The 16,861-nt window shown below is 46.1% G+C and overlaps 1 protein-coding gene across 2 annotated transcripts in view; it reads left to right on the forward strand.

Moving 5' to 3' along the window:
* SUFU (SUFU negative regulator of hedgehog signaling) overlaps positions 1-16,861 on the forward strand; it is a 90,115-nt gene that overhangs the window by 66,426 nt on the left and 6,828 nt on the right. For both annotated transcript variants that reach the window (XM_014883783.2, XM_014883782.2), the window contains exons 10-11: positions 1,041-1,179; positions 14,162-14,230. In XM_014883783.2, the coding sequence (XP_014739269.2) occupies positions 1,041-1,179; positions 14,162-14,230 (208 nt within the window). The remainder of the gene's footprint in view (positions 1-1,040; positions 1,180-14,161; positions 14,231-16,861) is intronic.

Genomic DNA, 16,861 nt, shown 5'->3' on the forward strand with positions numbered 1-16,861 from the left:
AAATTATGTCACATAACTGAAGGAGCAACACATTGTGTGCATACTCTACACATTGTCTTTTGAAGGTTCAGTCGGTGCATATCACTGCCTTCTAGTTTTCCATAATTTCAGCCAGCATTATTTTTAAAAATCCCTGTGCAAATGTTCTGGTCCTTAAGATAAAGATGAACTGTCGTGTCAAGACAAATGATTGTAGGTGATTGAGTTACTTTAGCTTAATGAGTTACATGTTGGTAGTATCAGAGTTAGCAGCAGCAGGTGCACACTTGCCTGGGCCTGTTGAGAAACCAATGGAAAAGTTAATGCAAACATATTTTATTTTACATCACAAATGTGTGAACAGTCTGTCCTGATCAGTTACCACAGCTCATCTGACCAGTAGTAACTCATCAAGCAACTGTGACTCTGGTAGGCACTAAATGCATTACCTGAAGTTTTCCCTCTTGCATGTCAGAAGCTACGCATGGATGTTACAGATGCTCTGAGCTGAAATACCAGAGCCATGATTTTCTCTTGCAGTGAATGAAAAAAGGGAAGTGATACTGTAGATGGTCATGAATGTGTGTTTTCTAGGTATTTGCTTAAGTAATACAGGTGACTTTGTCAAGCACTAGGGCAATTGATTACTAGGTATTGTCACAGCAATGAGCCTTCTTAGAAATGCATCTTCGCATTTCCACACGATGTGGAGTCTGGATTCTCTTCTGTAGGTTCCATCTTGCTGAAAAACTGGCTGTCCCCTGCCTTTACATGCATCAGCACCTCATCATGGGGATAAGCATGAAGTGAGATTTAGATTTTTGCTAGCTCTGTAAAAAAGTCCTGAGATTAAGGGGGAAGGTGAGGGGTAGCTCACTGCCCCAGAAGGAGGCTTATCACCACTTCTTGGAACAAATAATTCTTATATTCCTGAAAAATAAATATTTGCTGTCTTCCAAATAGTTTCCCATGCTGATGGCAGAAACAATGATGTATCTCCATTGTTGTGTTGAATGCTGTGGACACCCTCTCAACTCATGCACATGTGTTTAATTCTCCAGGGGAAGGCTCTTACATGGACGGCACTTTACATATAAAAGTATTACAGGAGATACAGCAATCACATTTGTATCAACGGGAGTAGAAGGAGCCTTTGCTACAGAGGAGCATCCTTATGCAGCCCACGGACCTTGGTTACAAGTGAGAAAGCCTGTCTCCTGTTTTTCCCTTTTCCTCCTGTACTGTGACCTAAAAATTATCTTGCTAAGGGCTTATGTTGTTTAAAAGTATAACAAACCTGTATTTTCTGCTGCAACACCTCTTATAGCTCTTGCACAATATTTTCAGTACTTATGGCCTCAAAAGATAATGGTGAAATGTTGCTATTTATATTAGTGTAACTCGATAATTGACTGGAAAATTCAGAAATCATCTGTGAATACAGTAGTATCCATTTCCTGAAGTCGGTGAACACTTTACAGGCTATATTTATTCTTGATTTCTTCCAGAAAGGAATTTGGAGAGGCAGAGTGGAATGACCTAAACAAGAGCCAGGGCAAAAGAGCTAGAAAGCTGTGGGACTGTCATCCTGCAAAGCCAAGATCTCAGTTTGACATCATCCCTAACGGGAGAGCAGCACAGAGAGCAATGCCTTTCAGTTTAAGCTCTTTTCTATTGATTCTTTGACAAAAGCTTGTGGTTGCTTGAAGCACCCACACATTTTTGCACCCACATGTTTTTGGTGTCACAGATTTTCTCTGGAAAATCCCCATCTGCTTGGAGTTGAGGGTCAGCCCTAGAGCAGTGATGCACTAATGATCTGACAGTGTAGCACTGTTCTACCCTTGAATTTCTTTATGGTTATAAGCATATTGTGGAAAAAAAATCTTGGAATGTGTTAATACAGAAAAGCCCATTTCTGAGGGACTATGTGTGCAGTATGTCCCTGCCTTCACTGTAACTGTAGCATTCCTGCCTCCCCTTCTGTTTTGAAGACAGGGGTTTGTTTCAGCATTGCAGTGTTGCAGTTAGCCTTCCAATGACTTGTTTTCAAGGCATTCTGCAGCCAGCATTCATATGTCTGGAGGACATCATACCTTGGAATCTGTATGACTTATAAAGGAGCTCACCTCGGCCAGAACCATCTCATGTAGGGATTTTCAAAGAGCTTGCATGCTTTTTCTGACTGGAAAGTGCAATGCTCCTGTAATGATTAACAGCAAAGAGTCAGGTTTAAGGGTGGGTCATTTGCTGTTGGTTCCTGTGCTTGCCAACACATGATACACAAAATCTTGTGACTGTGTTAACTCCAAACATGAGTGTTTGTTTGCATTTACATCACATCTCGAAGTATATTGATGTGTAGAGTAGTCAGGTAACCTCTAAACAGTGAAGAATGGCAATAATTATGTCACCATTCAGACATGTTAACCCTTATGAACCTGGCTGTTTTCATGCCTCTTATTTTGGTGCTGAAAAATGTGTAAGATTTTTGGAGTAGGTGGGATGGAAAGATGAAGGATTGCTGTCTCAGATGGTAGGGAGAAGCAAGTTCCCTTGCTTGTCTCCTACACAAGGCCAATTTATTGGATCTTCCTGTCTGACATAATCAACTCTGTTGCTGGACCCTGCCCTGTCCTGTGTTGAGCACAAAGGAGAACAGGCTGAAGGGGGGAGGAGGGGAGGCTAAAAGCAGCCTGGGACAACAGGAGTAGCACCCGGTTGTGAGATGTGGGAGTGTCTGAGACTCTTGGCTTAGTATGCAATGGAAGACTCGATCCGTGCTCAGCCCTTCCTTGTGGTGTTGGGAGCAGGGGAGGGGGAGGTTCATGTGGCTTTGCTTCAGAAGTAAAAGAAGTTGTGGTGCAGAGAATTTCCAAGGCGGCGAGCTGTGTTTGGTTTAGTCCATTGCAGCCTGGGCTGGCTGAGTTGGCAAGTCCTGCTAAGTTTTCACAGCAAGGCCCAGAGAGGATTTTCCTCCTCCCTTGCTTGGGACCCCAGGCACAGCAAGGAGCTCCAAGGAGAATTTGTGGCTGAAAGCACATTACTGCAGTGCAGGGGCATGTTGCAAAAACAAGTAAATGGAGGAACTGTGGAGGAGACATGGCAGTCTTTTTCTCCTGTGGACTTTTTCCTTTTCTTAGGGTAGAAAGAAGAGCCTGAAAAATCCTGGCCTCAACTCTGCAGCAGCCAGAGACTGGCTTCTCCTGTGTCTAAGCTTTGGTGCAGTGAGAGCCCAAACCTGCAGACTAAACACAGTACCTCCTGTTTACATCTCGTAGGCTGGAGTGGAGCGTGTCCAGGGTGGGACAGGCTAGAGAGCTGCTGTCTATCAGCCCCCACTGCCCAGGCTGAGCAAGGAGCTGAGAGCCACTGGGCTCTGGTGGAAGGTGAGCAGATGACAGGAGTTTGGCAGGTCCCAGCACCATTCCAACCAGACAGGTGTCCATATCACCAGCACAGCTGGTACTCAGCGGGAACCGTTTTAGCAGTCTCAGCAGAAAAAGTGAGGAGTCATTAGACCAGAGAGATTGTACGCCCCATTTCTATCAACAGTCGTTCCAGGTCACGTTTGAGGCATGTTAGTAGGGGAAGCCTGTCCTGCTGCTGCCCATGCTCTGGGGATGATTAGATTATTTCATTCTCCAGAGCTGTCAAATTGGCACCTTTCCCAAGTACTTGGAATTTTTTTTTCCCATTTAAGTAACATTTAATTAGTTCTAAGAAGCTAAATTCTATTAAAGGTCTAAGCATGTTAGGCTGGTTAATTTCTGAACTCCTTCCACTGTGTCATGTATTGTTGAATAGGGAAATTGCTTTAACTCAGAAATGTACAAACATATTCAAGAAGTCCTTCTTGTTAACACTAGACTCCTGTTTATATGCTAGTTACTGTGGCAAAGTCTCTGATGTGTAACACTTGAATTAACATTACACATGATCAAAGGCTTCCGCGGTTCTTTCTTCCACTCCCCCTTCCCCCATTGCTGTGACTGCAGAGCCCCCACATTGCCTGCTAAACACCTCTCCTCTGCTTTCCAAGGGGTAGATGTTCCAGATGCACAGAGAAAGGCTGTGCTGGAGGTGTCTGGCCCTATGTCAGAGGGTTAAGGATGCTGATCATGCCGACAGACTCCAACATAAACTGCCCCACAGTGACTTTTGTATTCGTGATGGAGCGTCCAAGGTTCTTGGTCCAACGTCTGAGCTGTGCCAAGTGTGCAATTCATCACAGATTGACCTTGTTTGTCTCTAAAACATTCCCAAAGCAAGGTGAGGTTGTGCGTGTGTTTTCTCTCCCTCCCTTACTTTTGTTCCGACAGATGATAGAGACGCTCTGTTGAAATGTGTTACTGATCAAGCCTGTCCCAATAAAGTTGCCTGAGCCTTTAATACATATTAATATTATCCTGGGGTAGTTTGTGTCAAAGCCTGTCAGCATGCATCATCCTTTGGGAATTACCATCATTAAGTCTCCAGTGATGGGAGTCAGGACATGCTTCTGCAAAGCTCCTCTGCTTTTATGTGGAGCTCTCTGCCCGTCTAGCACAAAGCAGGCTGTTCTCCCCTCCTGCCTTGTTCACCTGGACTGCTTACTCTCCCCAGAGGGGAGAAGGAGGTTTGTTTAACTCTACCTTCAGATAATTTCTGCTCCTGCTGCTTTAGGCAGTCATTGTTCTGGGCAAGAAGATGACATTCAAGTCTTTGATCATATGCAACGTACATGTTACACATCAGATACTGCTGCAGACTCTGACATACAAGCCAATACAGTGCAGTAAAAACAAACGTATAGTTAAGGAGTCCTCATTAACTGTAAAATCTAGCACACATAATGTAAGAAATATCTCTGCACTTTAGCCTGGCCCCTGTTACACATGTGTATTTCATGCAATATCTAATTGAAGAATCGTACATATTTTTAACAGAGTATGCTTGCCTCATTCACTGCACACAAATTCAGTGTGTTTGGTGGATGAATCAGGAGCGTGGAGTAAAGTAGACTCTTGCCTATAGGACTTCCACTTTGTTTGTTAAAATTGGAAAGTGTTAATAAATGAGGCAAGTAATTGCAGAAAAATCACAGTAGTCTTACAGTGAAGCCTGTTAAATATCACTCTGGAGAATTGGGTCCTGTTCTTGCCTCTGCTACTCTTTTCTTTCTCAGTGCTGTTCCATAGTCTTAAGTTAAAATGTTCTCATCTGGCACATGACTTTGTGTTCTTCATCTTCTGGATGCCCATCTCAAGACCTGAAGTCTGATCTGTGTTCCCAGCACCAAGAGGAGGTCAGGAAGAATTCCCTTGTGCATACCTCTGTGCTCCACAGGACTAAGTGGACTGGAAAACTGGGATCTGCAAATTTTGAGATGGGAACTCACAAAAAGCAGGCATTCAGATTCAACTTTTTCTTCAGTCATTTTCCTATGTCTGTTCAGAAGAGTATTATTCTAGTCATCCTATGAAGAATGTAATGAATTCAGTGCTTGCCAGGCATTCCAGTTCCACAGATGAACACCAGAAACAATTTCAGGAAGAGACAAAAATTTGTTCTTGCAGGACAGGAGCGAGAAAGGATTTCTTTGGGGCAGGGGTTCAGCCTGGGAGCTGTGATCGAAGACCCATGTTCAGCTTCCTGCTTTTCCAGGTTTTGTCTATGACTTTTAAATCTCTACTTCCTTGAACCTCCATCCCCCATCTGCTGTATGGAGGGGAGCACTTCCCTGCCTTGCAGAAATGTGAGGCCAAGCACATCAGAGACCGAGAGAGTGGTGGACAGTAAGATTAGGCACTTCCAGTGTTATCCATGCTGGCAGTAGTTGGATGGAGCATACTAAATAAAGGGGAAGAGAGTAGGAGAGAATGGGGAAGCAAGTTGAATGATAATGAAAAGAAATGATGATTAATGCTGCATTCAGTGAGCAGAACCATCCTGAGGACTGAGCAGGGCAGAGGTCTTGCTGGAGAAAAACTGCAGGTGATCCTGTGATTACAGATTCGTTTCGTTAGGCAGACACATGCTGGGGCCAAATTAGCATGGCATAGTTTCTGTGCAGCAATTTCCAAAGTTTTGTATGCCCAGTGTCACTCATCTCTGAGTGCAGAGGGTATTTTTTTCAGGTAATTGACTTGGGTTTGGGACTAATCCTGTTAGGCAGGTGGAGGCTATGGATCATTGGCAGTTGGCACCCCCTGATTCTCAGCACAATGTGTGTGTGAGCTGAAGACCTCACAGCAGTGGTGGGGTGTTATCCTCTGGCACCAGGCAGTGCTGGGGGCCCCTCTTTGCTTGCCTCCCATGCCATTAGGTTCCCAGTGTCCATCTGACATCATGTGGATGTTAAGGCTGTGGAAATGTGTTTCTCCAGTCTCCTTGCTCTTTGTTGTCCCCAGCTTTGGCATCTGATCTGCCTTTCATCCTGTTTTTCTGTGTCTCTGTCTTCCCTTCATCCTGGCCTGTCTCTGCTTTCCTCTCCTCCCCTTCATTCAAGCTGGAAAATTCCTTCTCCTCCTCCTCCACATGGTCTGACTTCCAGCAGAAACACTGAGAGTGCTGGAGAGTTTCCCTGCCATTAGTACTGATGTGCCTGGTGACATAGCAATTCCACCTCTCAGAGGAATGATCAGAGGAAAAATCACTCCTTAGCTACCTATGCCCTGTTTTGGGGCAGAGCTGACTTAGGCTGGGACGTGCTCAGTGAAGAAGGACTCTTCATTTCTCATAAAGGCTATGGGCAAATAGTATTTTCAGACACTTCTGACTTTGCAAAGCATTTTCATGATCAGGAGAAAGACTTTCCCTTGTCCTCCAGAGCACTTGTTTGCTAATCTTCATCACCCTCTTCATAAGGGATGGTTCTCATGTCAACAAAATTATCGTTTGAATTTGCTAGTACTGTCAAAATACACTTTTTCCAAAATACCTCTCTCAATTCCTTTTTCCCTGAAAACCTTTAGAAAAAAAATCAAAAACAAGGCATCCAGCATGGAAAAATAAGTCGAGGCTTAGGACAGCAAGGTCAAACCTTTCATAGAAAATGTTAAATGTGCCTGTAGGCAGGATAGGTACATGGAAGCCGTGGGAAGCATCCAGCATGCAGGAGCTATCAACATGTGCTATCTATGCTGGCAGTCACAGCAGAGGGGGGATTACTGTGAGCAGGGTCATGGGGGACGATCCATTCTTTTGGTTTGGCAACCTAAGTGAAAAATCTGGGAAAGAAGATCAGACTGAGCCCAATCTTTAAATATTTTCAGTTTTTCTTGCTGAAACAAAAGCCTTAAAAGAGACCAAAAGCTGAAATAAAATCCTTTTATGTTGAATGAAACCAGAAATAAGAAATAAGAGTTTTCTTCAATAAAAACAGGAAAAAAATCTGGTTTTGCAGAATAGAGCTGGAGGTGTTAGAAATTTGCCTTTTCTAATCAATATTTAAGGGATATAATGCTCGCATAGGATATGAGAAACTCATACTTTATTCATACTTTATTTCTTTTCTTTAATTTGAACCCCTATTTCTACTTCTTTGCTTTATGAGCACCACAACTATAGGGTATTTTGGTTCTTCCTCAGCTCTTCCAATTGGAGTTGTTCCACATCATATAAAACACTGAATTAGTCACAGAGACAGAGTGCACAAGAGAATGACTTTGTTCCGGTAGAGTCAGGACATTCCCCTGGAAATGAGCACATCTGGTTCTTCTCTCTGCTAGACCACATGTTAAATCATTTATGCACATTGGCATAATGGCAGCAGCAGAGGTTCAAAGCAACATTTGAAAGAGCTACTCTGATGCTCAAGATGCTCACTTATAAGTGGTAGTTATGGGTCATGTACTCTCTTGAAGACACAGGATTGATTTTTGGTCTCCCCACACTTGAATAGATGTGTTATTCCTAGCATGGTGAGTTTAAGGACAACACCCACAAGCTGGTTTGAGTTGTGTACATCTACAGCCTGCTCTTCTCCAAAGCAATTTTATGTGTCTACTCCTGAAATTATTTTTCAGAATCTTGAGTGGCTTTCCCCAAATTCTTGAGCAGGTCTTAGAAATCTAAGCTAGCAGTTTTCCAGTAAGTTTATCGTGTGCCCCAAACACTCTCCAAAATCTTACTGCATTATCCTGTTCTGTTCTTCTCCCTCACAGCTTAATGAGACACTGGGAGACAGTCTAGGGTAGAAATGCACCGTTAGAACATGATGATCCTCCCAATGTCAACTCTCCTGCAGCATGTTCTCTAGTACTTTGTCCAGGCTAGTTTTGGATGAGTCAAGTCCTTTCATCCTTAATCTGACTGTCTATCCTGCCACCTAATGCCCCTCCCTTGCCACTCAAACTACATTTTGGCTACTTTATGTAGGCTGTCTTCCACCCACTTAGTGCATTCCTTGAAGTGTCTGTTCTGCCTTTGCTTTTTCTCTCTGAAAGAATTGGATTTGCCTGTTGTCTTGGCTCCCTTACCAGCCCTTTCCCCAGCTGAGCCAAATTTTATGTATTGAATCAAAGAAGCCTTGTCTGCACGATAGATCTCATCAGTCTGGGCTCTAAGGAGCTCAGGTCCTTGGGATCAGCCTTGTGACTGAGAATGTCATGAAAAGATTCCACAAGGTCAAAATCTTTTCGTGTCATCCTATACTTCCTCTTCTGGGATTGTAACATCATGGTGTGAAGCAATAGGGTCCCTGAGGCATCTGTGAGTGGATGTGTCTCTTTTACAAGGGGGGTTTGAATCTCCTGGAAGAGCAGCAGTGGAATTTCCCATCAGAGGTGTTTGTTGCAATACTGGCACCTTTGAGGCTGTAGTGAGAACTGTGATAGATTCAGGCAGCAAGGTGGCCTTTTCAAACAGTGTCAGGGCTGGCCTGACATAGAACAATGATGTGACAAGACCTCTGCCCTGAACCACTTGCAGCATGAGCAAAGCAGTGCAAAGAAGGCCAAGTCAAGGACAGAGCAGAGAGGTGGGCTGGGGGGTGCCTGTGGCACAACACATGGTTCATCAGGGGATTTTATTGGTGGAAATTTCAGTGGGAAAGGCTGACACGCTTTAACTTAACTTTTGGCTGTCCTGACAGCAAGAATTAAGCTGCAACATTTTCAGGGCAAAGGACTCCTAAAAGTTGCTGGATATTTGCTGATGTAACAGATGATTTGTCTTAGGATACAACTGTTCCACCTGTTCCAGGCATAGCACCCAATGGATGAACAGTTTCTTACAAGGGCTGTTGTGGTTTACATAGGGGTTTATTGCAATGTGTCCTCACCTTCTCTGGCTGGACATACAGGCCTGCTCTGTACTAAGTTCAGAACTAATAAAATATGGTTTCCTTTCTTTGACAAACCTGCTAGAAAATCAACTTGCAGTGTTTAATGCAAACAGAGCACTAGGGCAAAGTGTGTGATTTTTTGTTTTTTTCCTAGGTAGGCAAGAAAATTGAGTATTATCAGTGAAAACCTCTGCTTCAGCCGGGCCATTTGCTTGTGCCTTGCCCTGAACAAAGCATGTTTCTTTAAGTTGGACAGAGGTGCAGCTTGATTCCTAGCTCAGCCTCTGAGAGTCTTCCTTGATCAGTCTTGTCAGCTGTGCCAGGCATTCAATATTGGTGTGACCTCTGTCCCCAGTATCCTTTCCTGAGCTGAAAATTTCAATCCCTCGTGGCAGTGTAGAGAGAGATGTGGTGTTAACTGTAGGGTGGTACCTGTTAGCTGACTATAATGTTTTACTAAGCACCAGCTGCTTTCAAAGTCAGCCGAACTCATTTGGAACCCCATGATCTTGTGTACAGTTTTAGATTTCATCCCTTTTCATATGCCTGCAGCTGAATACCTGTAAGAAGTCATGATACAGATTTCTCAGCCAGATGTGGATATGAAAGCTTCAGCACAAAGCTTCAACACAAACTCCTTCAGGTGACCCGTAGGTGAGCCCTGTGGATAAGAAGTAGGTTTCAGCAAGCTCAGGTGAGACTTACCACGAGAGGGAGACAGCATGTGTTCTCTGAGCACATTCACCTGAATGAGACAGCCTAGCCTGGTGTTCTGAACATGTCTGAACACTTGCAGCTGTTAGTGAAGTGGTGAGAACCCAAACTTTGTACCTCAGTTGTGCAGTAAGTACCTGTGATAGAAAACAGGGACTTATCTTCTGGCTAGTCGTCATCTTTCCAGCATCTGTAGCATGACTCAGTGCCACAAAACACAGAGCAAATGGAATCCAGATCTGCTGGCAGTGGTTTAGCACGAGTCCAGGCCTCTCTAGGTCAGGTCTGGGAGATCCTGGTGTGATCAGGACTGTGCAGCACCCAAGGAGTTGTTTCAGATACCCACAGCTGGCTGGCAGGGCCATTCACTGTTCATACTGCAAACAGCCATTGCACAGGCTGAGCTGCACCCTGTGACCAGCTTCAGCAGGCTGGGTGTTTGCACAGGGCTGTGAAAACGCAGTGCTGTGAGCATTGGGCTGCTGCAGCACCCAGGACACCTGCTCAGACTGCTCCTTTGCTTCCTCAGCACCAGCCAAGAGATTTCATGGGAGAAGAGGCTTGTTCAGTGCACATGGGATGGCTTCGTTTGCCTTCCAGATTGTGTTGGCTTTTCCCATGGCTGCAGCACAACAGTGGGGCTCTGTTTTCCTTTGGGAAGGGAATAAGCTGCTTCATCATTGTGATCTCTGTGTAGTGTCCTGTTGATAAGATCAGTCAATAGCATCAGAGGAAAACTCAGATTCAGTTCTGAAGTATAAAGTGAGTGAGGCCTATTTGTTTAATTTGAGCTTCTAAGGTTTAAATCCCAGAGGAAATTAAATTAGGTGCCTAGAGCAATGGCAGTCTGTCATGTTTATTTGCTGGGAATGTCACCTTTAATATCATGCACATACAACGTGTGTGTGTGTGTTAATGTAATGGGGTATCATACTGTGCAGGAGCAGGCATGCTACAAGAATTGCAAATGTGAAATATTATGAGTGAGGGGCACTGAGATAGGATTGGATTTATTTTCAGCCTTCTCTGTAAGACTCACCAGCACAAAAGTGGTTTAGCTGATTGCAGGTGAGGATGGCAGCCTGATCTATGTATGAGCACAGGCATTACTGCTCTTGGGCCATTTTGATTGGGCTGCTTCTAACAGGAGAAATCTTGTCTAGATGTGAATCCAGGATAACAATACTTCTTGCTTCCAAGCCCTCTTAAGCAGTTGGTGTCCTGCTGGCACATGCCTTCCCCCTGTATGCTCAGGAGAGCCTCAAGAGTGCCAGTCTCCTATGTTGTGGGACGTGGCTGCTCGTACATTTGGTTACACCTGCACTTTGGAGTCTTCCTTTTTCAGAACGAAGGCAGGTCTCCCCAGCAGTGTGGGGTACTAGGATTTGGGGTGGGCTTTTTTCTGACTTGGGCTGTTAAGGACAGGCTCTGAGACACACACTGTGTGTGTGAATGTCACTGCAGCAGTTTGTCATTGCGGCCTGTGACGCTACCCTCCACCAAAGTTAACTGTCCATGCAGGGCTCACAGAAGCACTGCAATCTTTCCTCATGTGCTGCACAGAGCAGGCTGCCTTTGCTTTGAGCCCCCAAATGCAGCTCAGCTGAGCTGTGGTCTCCTGTCTTGCTCCACTTGTCAGACCTCTCAGGGAGCCAGTTCAGCTCAGTACCTCAGTGGAATTTGTGCTTTTTTCAGTTGGATTACCAAAATTCACTGAGAGAGGGCAGTGAGCTGTGGACAGGCTCAGCCATCTTAAGGCAGTGCACCCCAGTTTCAGTACAAGGCACAGTGTTCTACGTAGGTTTGTCCCTAGCCAAGACCTGACCTGTCCCCTCCTTCATTCTCTCCACCCTTTGCTGTTTACCCCTGCATACTCTGTCTTGTTTTCCTACAGCCTCAGAGCAGCTGGCTGTCTTGCACACATGGCTCCCATTTCTCCCTTGCCTGTGGCACCTTGGGAGTGCCCAGGGGTCTTCCTGCTGTGCTTGTCTTCTAGTCTCTCTGCCAAAGCTGCAGCTCCTCATTCCTGCTCTCTCACCCATCCCAACCTCTGGCATTTTTGCTCATCCGTGGATGGCTGAATATTCATTTCCTCCTGGCCTGATTGCTGTGAATACCAATTCCTCCTCCTTTTTCCGGCTGTTCTGTAGATTTTGATGTCTGCCAAATTGTTTTCATTCCCTCACCCCACTGCAGACTGCACCTCCGCAGAAAGCGATCCACTCGGTGCAGAGCCCCCGCTCCCCACCCAGCCCTTCCTCCTGAGCTGAGTGATCAGGTTGCCCTCCTGCCTCCAACAGGGACAGACTTCTCCCTCCTCCTGCAAACAGACAGCAAATGAGTGTATCCAGTTCAACAGGCAGAAGAGTTGCAGGCCCCTGCAAGGAGACTGCAGCAGTTTGCAGTGGCACTGCGTGTTTCAGTGCAATGTTCCTCAGCTTGCCAGTCTGCAGATTGGTGCCAGGTTGAAGAGTCCTGTCCAAAGCAGCAAGCCGCTGGCTCTAAGCTGAAGCAGAGATTTTTTCAGGCTCGAGGTATGATCAGAAAGACCTGGTAAAGGTGCCTGCATTCATGCTGAGCAGCTTGGTCATAAACCCTGGCTTGGAGCCTGCTGCAGGTTGAAGCTAAGTGAAGAGGGGAATGTAGGGGAGAGGAGAGGTTGTGGTTCTGTCATCCTCCAGGAAATCTGTGTGTAGTGGCAGCACTGTGGCAGTGTTGAGGGGAGAGGACTGCAGACACCTTGGATTTGGTGTTTTTTGGATCCTTGTCTTACCCAACAAAAGAAGAAAGGGAGACCAGAGTCTTCCCTTTCTCTTTATGTCCAATAGTCCTGCTTATGTCTTGCCAAAATGGAGCCCAGAGATTTCCACTTGCCCATGGCATCCTGGCAGTCACTTGCTCTCCACTGGTGTTACTGGCCCTAAGCAGCCAGTGGGCATGGGAGGTGGGCTCTTTCTGCAGGACAGTGGGACAGCTTGGCTGCCCCTCTTCCAGATGAGAAGTGCAGAGCCATGCAACTGGCCACTTAGCTCCACCACTGTTTGGTGCTAGAACAGTCCCTTCTCTGGAGCACAGGGCTCATGGCTGGGAAGAACAGGGAGAGGAAGGGTGAGAAAGGGAGCATGGGAATGATGGGCTCTTCTGGATGGAAAGTAATGCCAGAGAGGAGGAAGGGGTGGACCAGAGGAAGGAAAGGAGTAGCAGGGGGAAAGAAACAAACCTGTAGGCTAAAATGGAAATAATAATCCATGGATGCTGCTGCAACCTAACTCCCAGGAATGCTGCTCCAAGGCCCCCTCACTGCGTGGGGATGTTTGCCTGGTCCTGCACTGCCGTCTCTGCTCCTGTGCCAAGCCAGCTGTCCTGCCTGGAGCTCTGGCCTTTGCGGCTGTTGTGAAGAGGGCAGGATGTGTTTGCTTTTGCCTATCACGTATTTTTTTAAAGAGGGTGGGAGTTCCTCTGCTTGAATTCCTGGGGCTGATTTCCCCCGTGATGTCTCTGGTTTCTGTGACTTGGGGGACTCCATGGAGCTGGGGTCGTGGTCCTCATCCAGGACTTTTGACTTGACTGCAGCTTTTTTTTTGGACTGCTTCATTCTTGCCAGCCTGGCTCTGAGATAAGCCAAAAGCTTTCCCAGCACAGGCACACAGGATGGGCATGTGCCATCACAACGTGGGGGTGCCTCACATGGGCACCTCTGGGAGCACTTCCCATACCCAGCATCTGGTTCATGTGAACAATGTGCTGTACTGGGGTCAGGCCCTTCCCCATGCCCAGAGCACCAGCTCTGTATGGGTCTCTGGCTTTTCCTATGCTGCTATTTCCTGATTAAACTGCGAGCTTGACTTCAGTGGATCAGATGAAAGCGGCTGTCTCTCACTGTCTCTCCAACAGTTGTTATCTTGACCCTTTTTCCTCCTTCCCCCCTCTTTCTGTCTAAATCTGAGCCTCTAATTTTAGACTGAGGGAGATAATTGAGGGTCAAAAAAGACTGCTGTATAATTTCAACCTTTTTTTCAGTGGTTGGGGTAGAAGACAAAGTTAGGAGCTCCTTGCCCTCAAACCTTTGTATTGCGGTAAAGAAGGACATAGGGGAAGGAGTGAGATATTACAGTCTGCTCTGTGCAGAAGTCCTGCTGTTCCTTGCAATTAGCTAAAACTAAGAGTGTAAGGGTGTAAAATACTGTATTTCCTTTGCAGATCCTATTGACTGAAGAGTTCGTAGAGAGAATGCTGGAAGATTTAGAAGATCTGAATTCTCCAGAGGAAGTAAGGCTGCATCATTCCTGTATCTTCCATGTACTGTCCCAGAGAGCTCAGCCCATCCTGCCGCTTGTCTTTGATCCTCCCCTCAGCCTGCAGGCTGCAGCCCTGCCCCATCCATAGACTTGAGGTCATGCTAAGCCTTCACGTCTGCTGTCAGGCACTGAGAGAAGGGATTGCAAGAAATACAAGACAGAGATAGGTATTAAGGGAGATTCTACATTTTGATTTCCATCAGCATCTTTTCCAGCATGGTATCTGAGCATCTCGAATGAAAGCAATGCAGCCCCTGGGCCAGGTGGCAGGGTTTCCTCCATGCCATGCATAGATATTGTCCTCACCAGCAGCTCATAGCACATCACCTTTCCTGCTTTCAGAAAGGCTGGAAGTGGTGGCAGCACATTTACTTTTGAATAATCTCTTGTATGGGCCTCCTTTAGAGGGTTTGGTAAGCAAGCAGGGCTGTTTCACATCTGCTACTTGGCCTTCACTTGCTGGCCCCACACGGTGTGTGAAGGACCATCACCAGTCTGGAAGCATTACAGCAACAGCCAGGGGGGCTTTATAAAGCTGGTACTAAACTTCCCACTGCCATGTGATCTCTTCTTGGGGAACATTTAACACCCTGTCTCCCATGCATGCCATATAAATATTCTGCTTGACTTCAAAGATCAGTGGCAGAAATGACATGTAATATTTTTAATCCCATTTTTTACAGCTCCCTGCAGACTCTAAAGAAACTTTCCTTGGCTTGTAGAGCAGCCCTCACATCCCTTGCTTTGCTCCCCTCCCCCCAGGAAAATCTCAGGGCTCTAATTGTTTAATCCAGAGTTGACTTAATGCCAGGGTGTTCTTCACTGTGTGAGTGAGGGGAGCATGCTGCTGGCTGTGCAGTGGTTTTCAGGCCAGCTTTTATCCAGTTAAACCTAATCCAAAGCTCATTTTTGCTAGTGACATGGAAGCCCAGGAGCACTTTGGTTTGAAGGCCCTTTAGTGAAGGCTTTGGACAGCTCATTTTCCTTTGCTGTCCATTGAGGCAAAGAGCATGGCAGCTCCTGGCACAGCGACGGGGTGTTTGGTTCCCACTCACTGTGACTTTGCTGAATTAAAAAGTGAAAAACAAACAAATGCAAAGGATGACTTCTCCAAGAGGATTGCTTTGGAACCGCTGCTGTTTATAAAAAGGAAAATACTTGAGATGAAATGTGATCTTTCAGCATCCAGATTCCTCCAAGGATTTGTAACTTGCAGGATCCAGGTTGGGCCAACTGAAAGCATTCCTCAGCAGCCCTGACTCTTGCTGATGATGTTCATGTGGTAGAATGAAGAGCTGCGAGGAGTCTTTCCTTTGCTGCATAAAGAGCCACCTGTGTTAAGTGAAATTAAGTGAAATAATCAGTCTGAGCATTTTTCACATGTCCTAGACAGCCACTCAGAATTCCCTGGGCTATGCAGGGCCAGTAGATTACATGGTGCAAGCTACACACAGGGCTTGAGTTTATGAAAGGAACTTAAATGGGACTTGAGCTGTTTGTTTCCTAGAGGATAATGAACAGGAGTTTGTGGTAGCCTCTATCCTGAAGAATCCTCCTGCTGTGTCCCCAGATCATGGATCAGTCCATGAACCACCAGCATATTAAGGTCCATGGATACCAACTGTAGGTTACCCTCATGGGAAACTGCAAAATGGAGCAAGGTCAGGAGCAAATTCATGTTAGAGACACTCTTGCTGTGGAGCAGGCAGCTGGAGGGAATCTCCTTTAGCAGGAAGCTCACACTGAGCCTGTGTTGATGTCCATCAGAAACAGGGTGCTTATGGGAAAAATACAAGTAATTGGATAAAGACTGATGATTTCCAGGCTGCTGTCCTCTTGTACCAGCTCTCTTATTCAAACAGCCTCTGGGAAGCCTACGGTGCTGCTGGCCTGGGTCTGAGGACTCTCCTAGGAGAGGATCACTGTATCCATAACCATTCTGAATTAGCCACTTCCAGGGTAGATTGTCAGTGGGTTTGGACTGTCCCCATGAAATTCCTCCCTGGGAGTCCCATCAGGGTGTCAGGGAGTATTGCAGGGCAAGGCAGTGCAACACTGGGTGCAGTACAGTTTTGGAAACAAAATGAGCCTGCAAACAGGCTTCCAGAGCTATCCCCCATGTGTTTTGGGTCCTCAGGTTGGCCACTGGGGTTGCATGAAATGCCTATGCAGAACTGCTTGCCATTCAGATGTGGATAGGGCAGATTTGTTGCCTAAGAGATTCTACCCCACACCTTCACCCCTACCCCAGAGCTGTGTTTGAGAGACCTGTGTGAATGCTTGGGCACTGGTCATGTGGTTGTGAGAAGGGTTGGTGGTAAGGCTCCTTGTAGCTCTGTCCCTGCATTGTTGTGTTTGGGTTGATGTTGGGGTGACTTCCTAGCCTAAGGAGGGACATCAGGATGGAAACAGTGAACTCCCCTTGTTTGGGGAGCATTGGCCACAGACAGTGCTGTGTAAACCAGACTGGGGCAAAAAATCTCCCTTCTGTGTGCTTCAACCAGTGTTTGCAAAACAGCCTGAGCAGCTGAGTGCCTGTGTGAGCACAAGGCATTGTACAGCTCTGTGAGGCCTTTGTGCCAGAGGTGGGAAGGACTGGAGC

This window comes from Sturnus vulgaris, chromosome 8 (genome assembly GCF_052056855.1).
Source record: "Sturnus vulgaris isolate bStuVul1 chromosome 8, bStuVul1.hap1, whole genome shotgun sequence".
NCBI lineage: Eukaryota > Metazoa > Chordata > Aves > Passeriformes > Sturnidae > Sturnus > Sturnus vulgaris.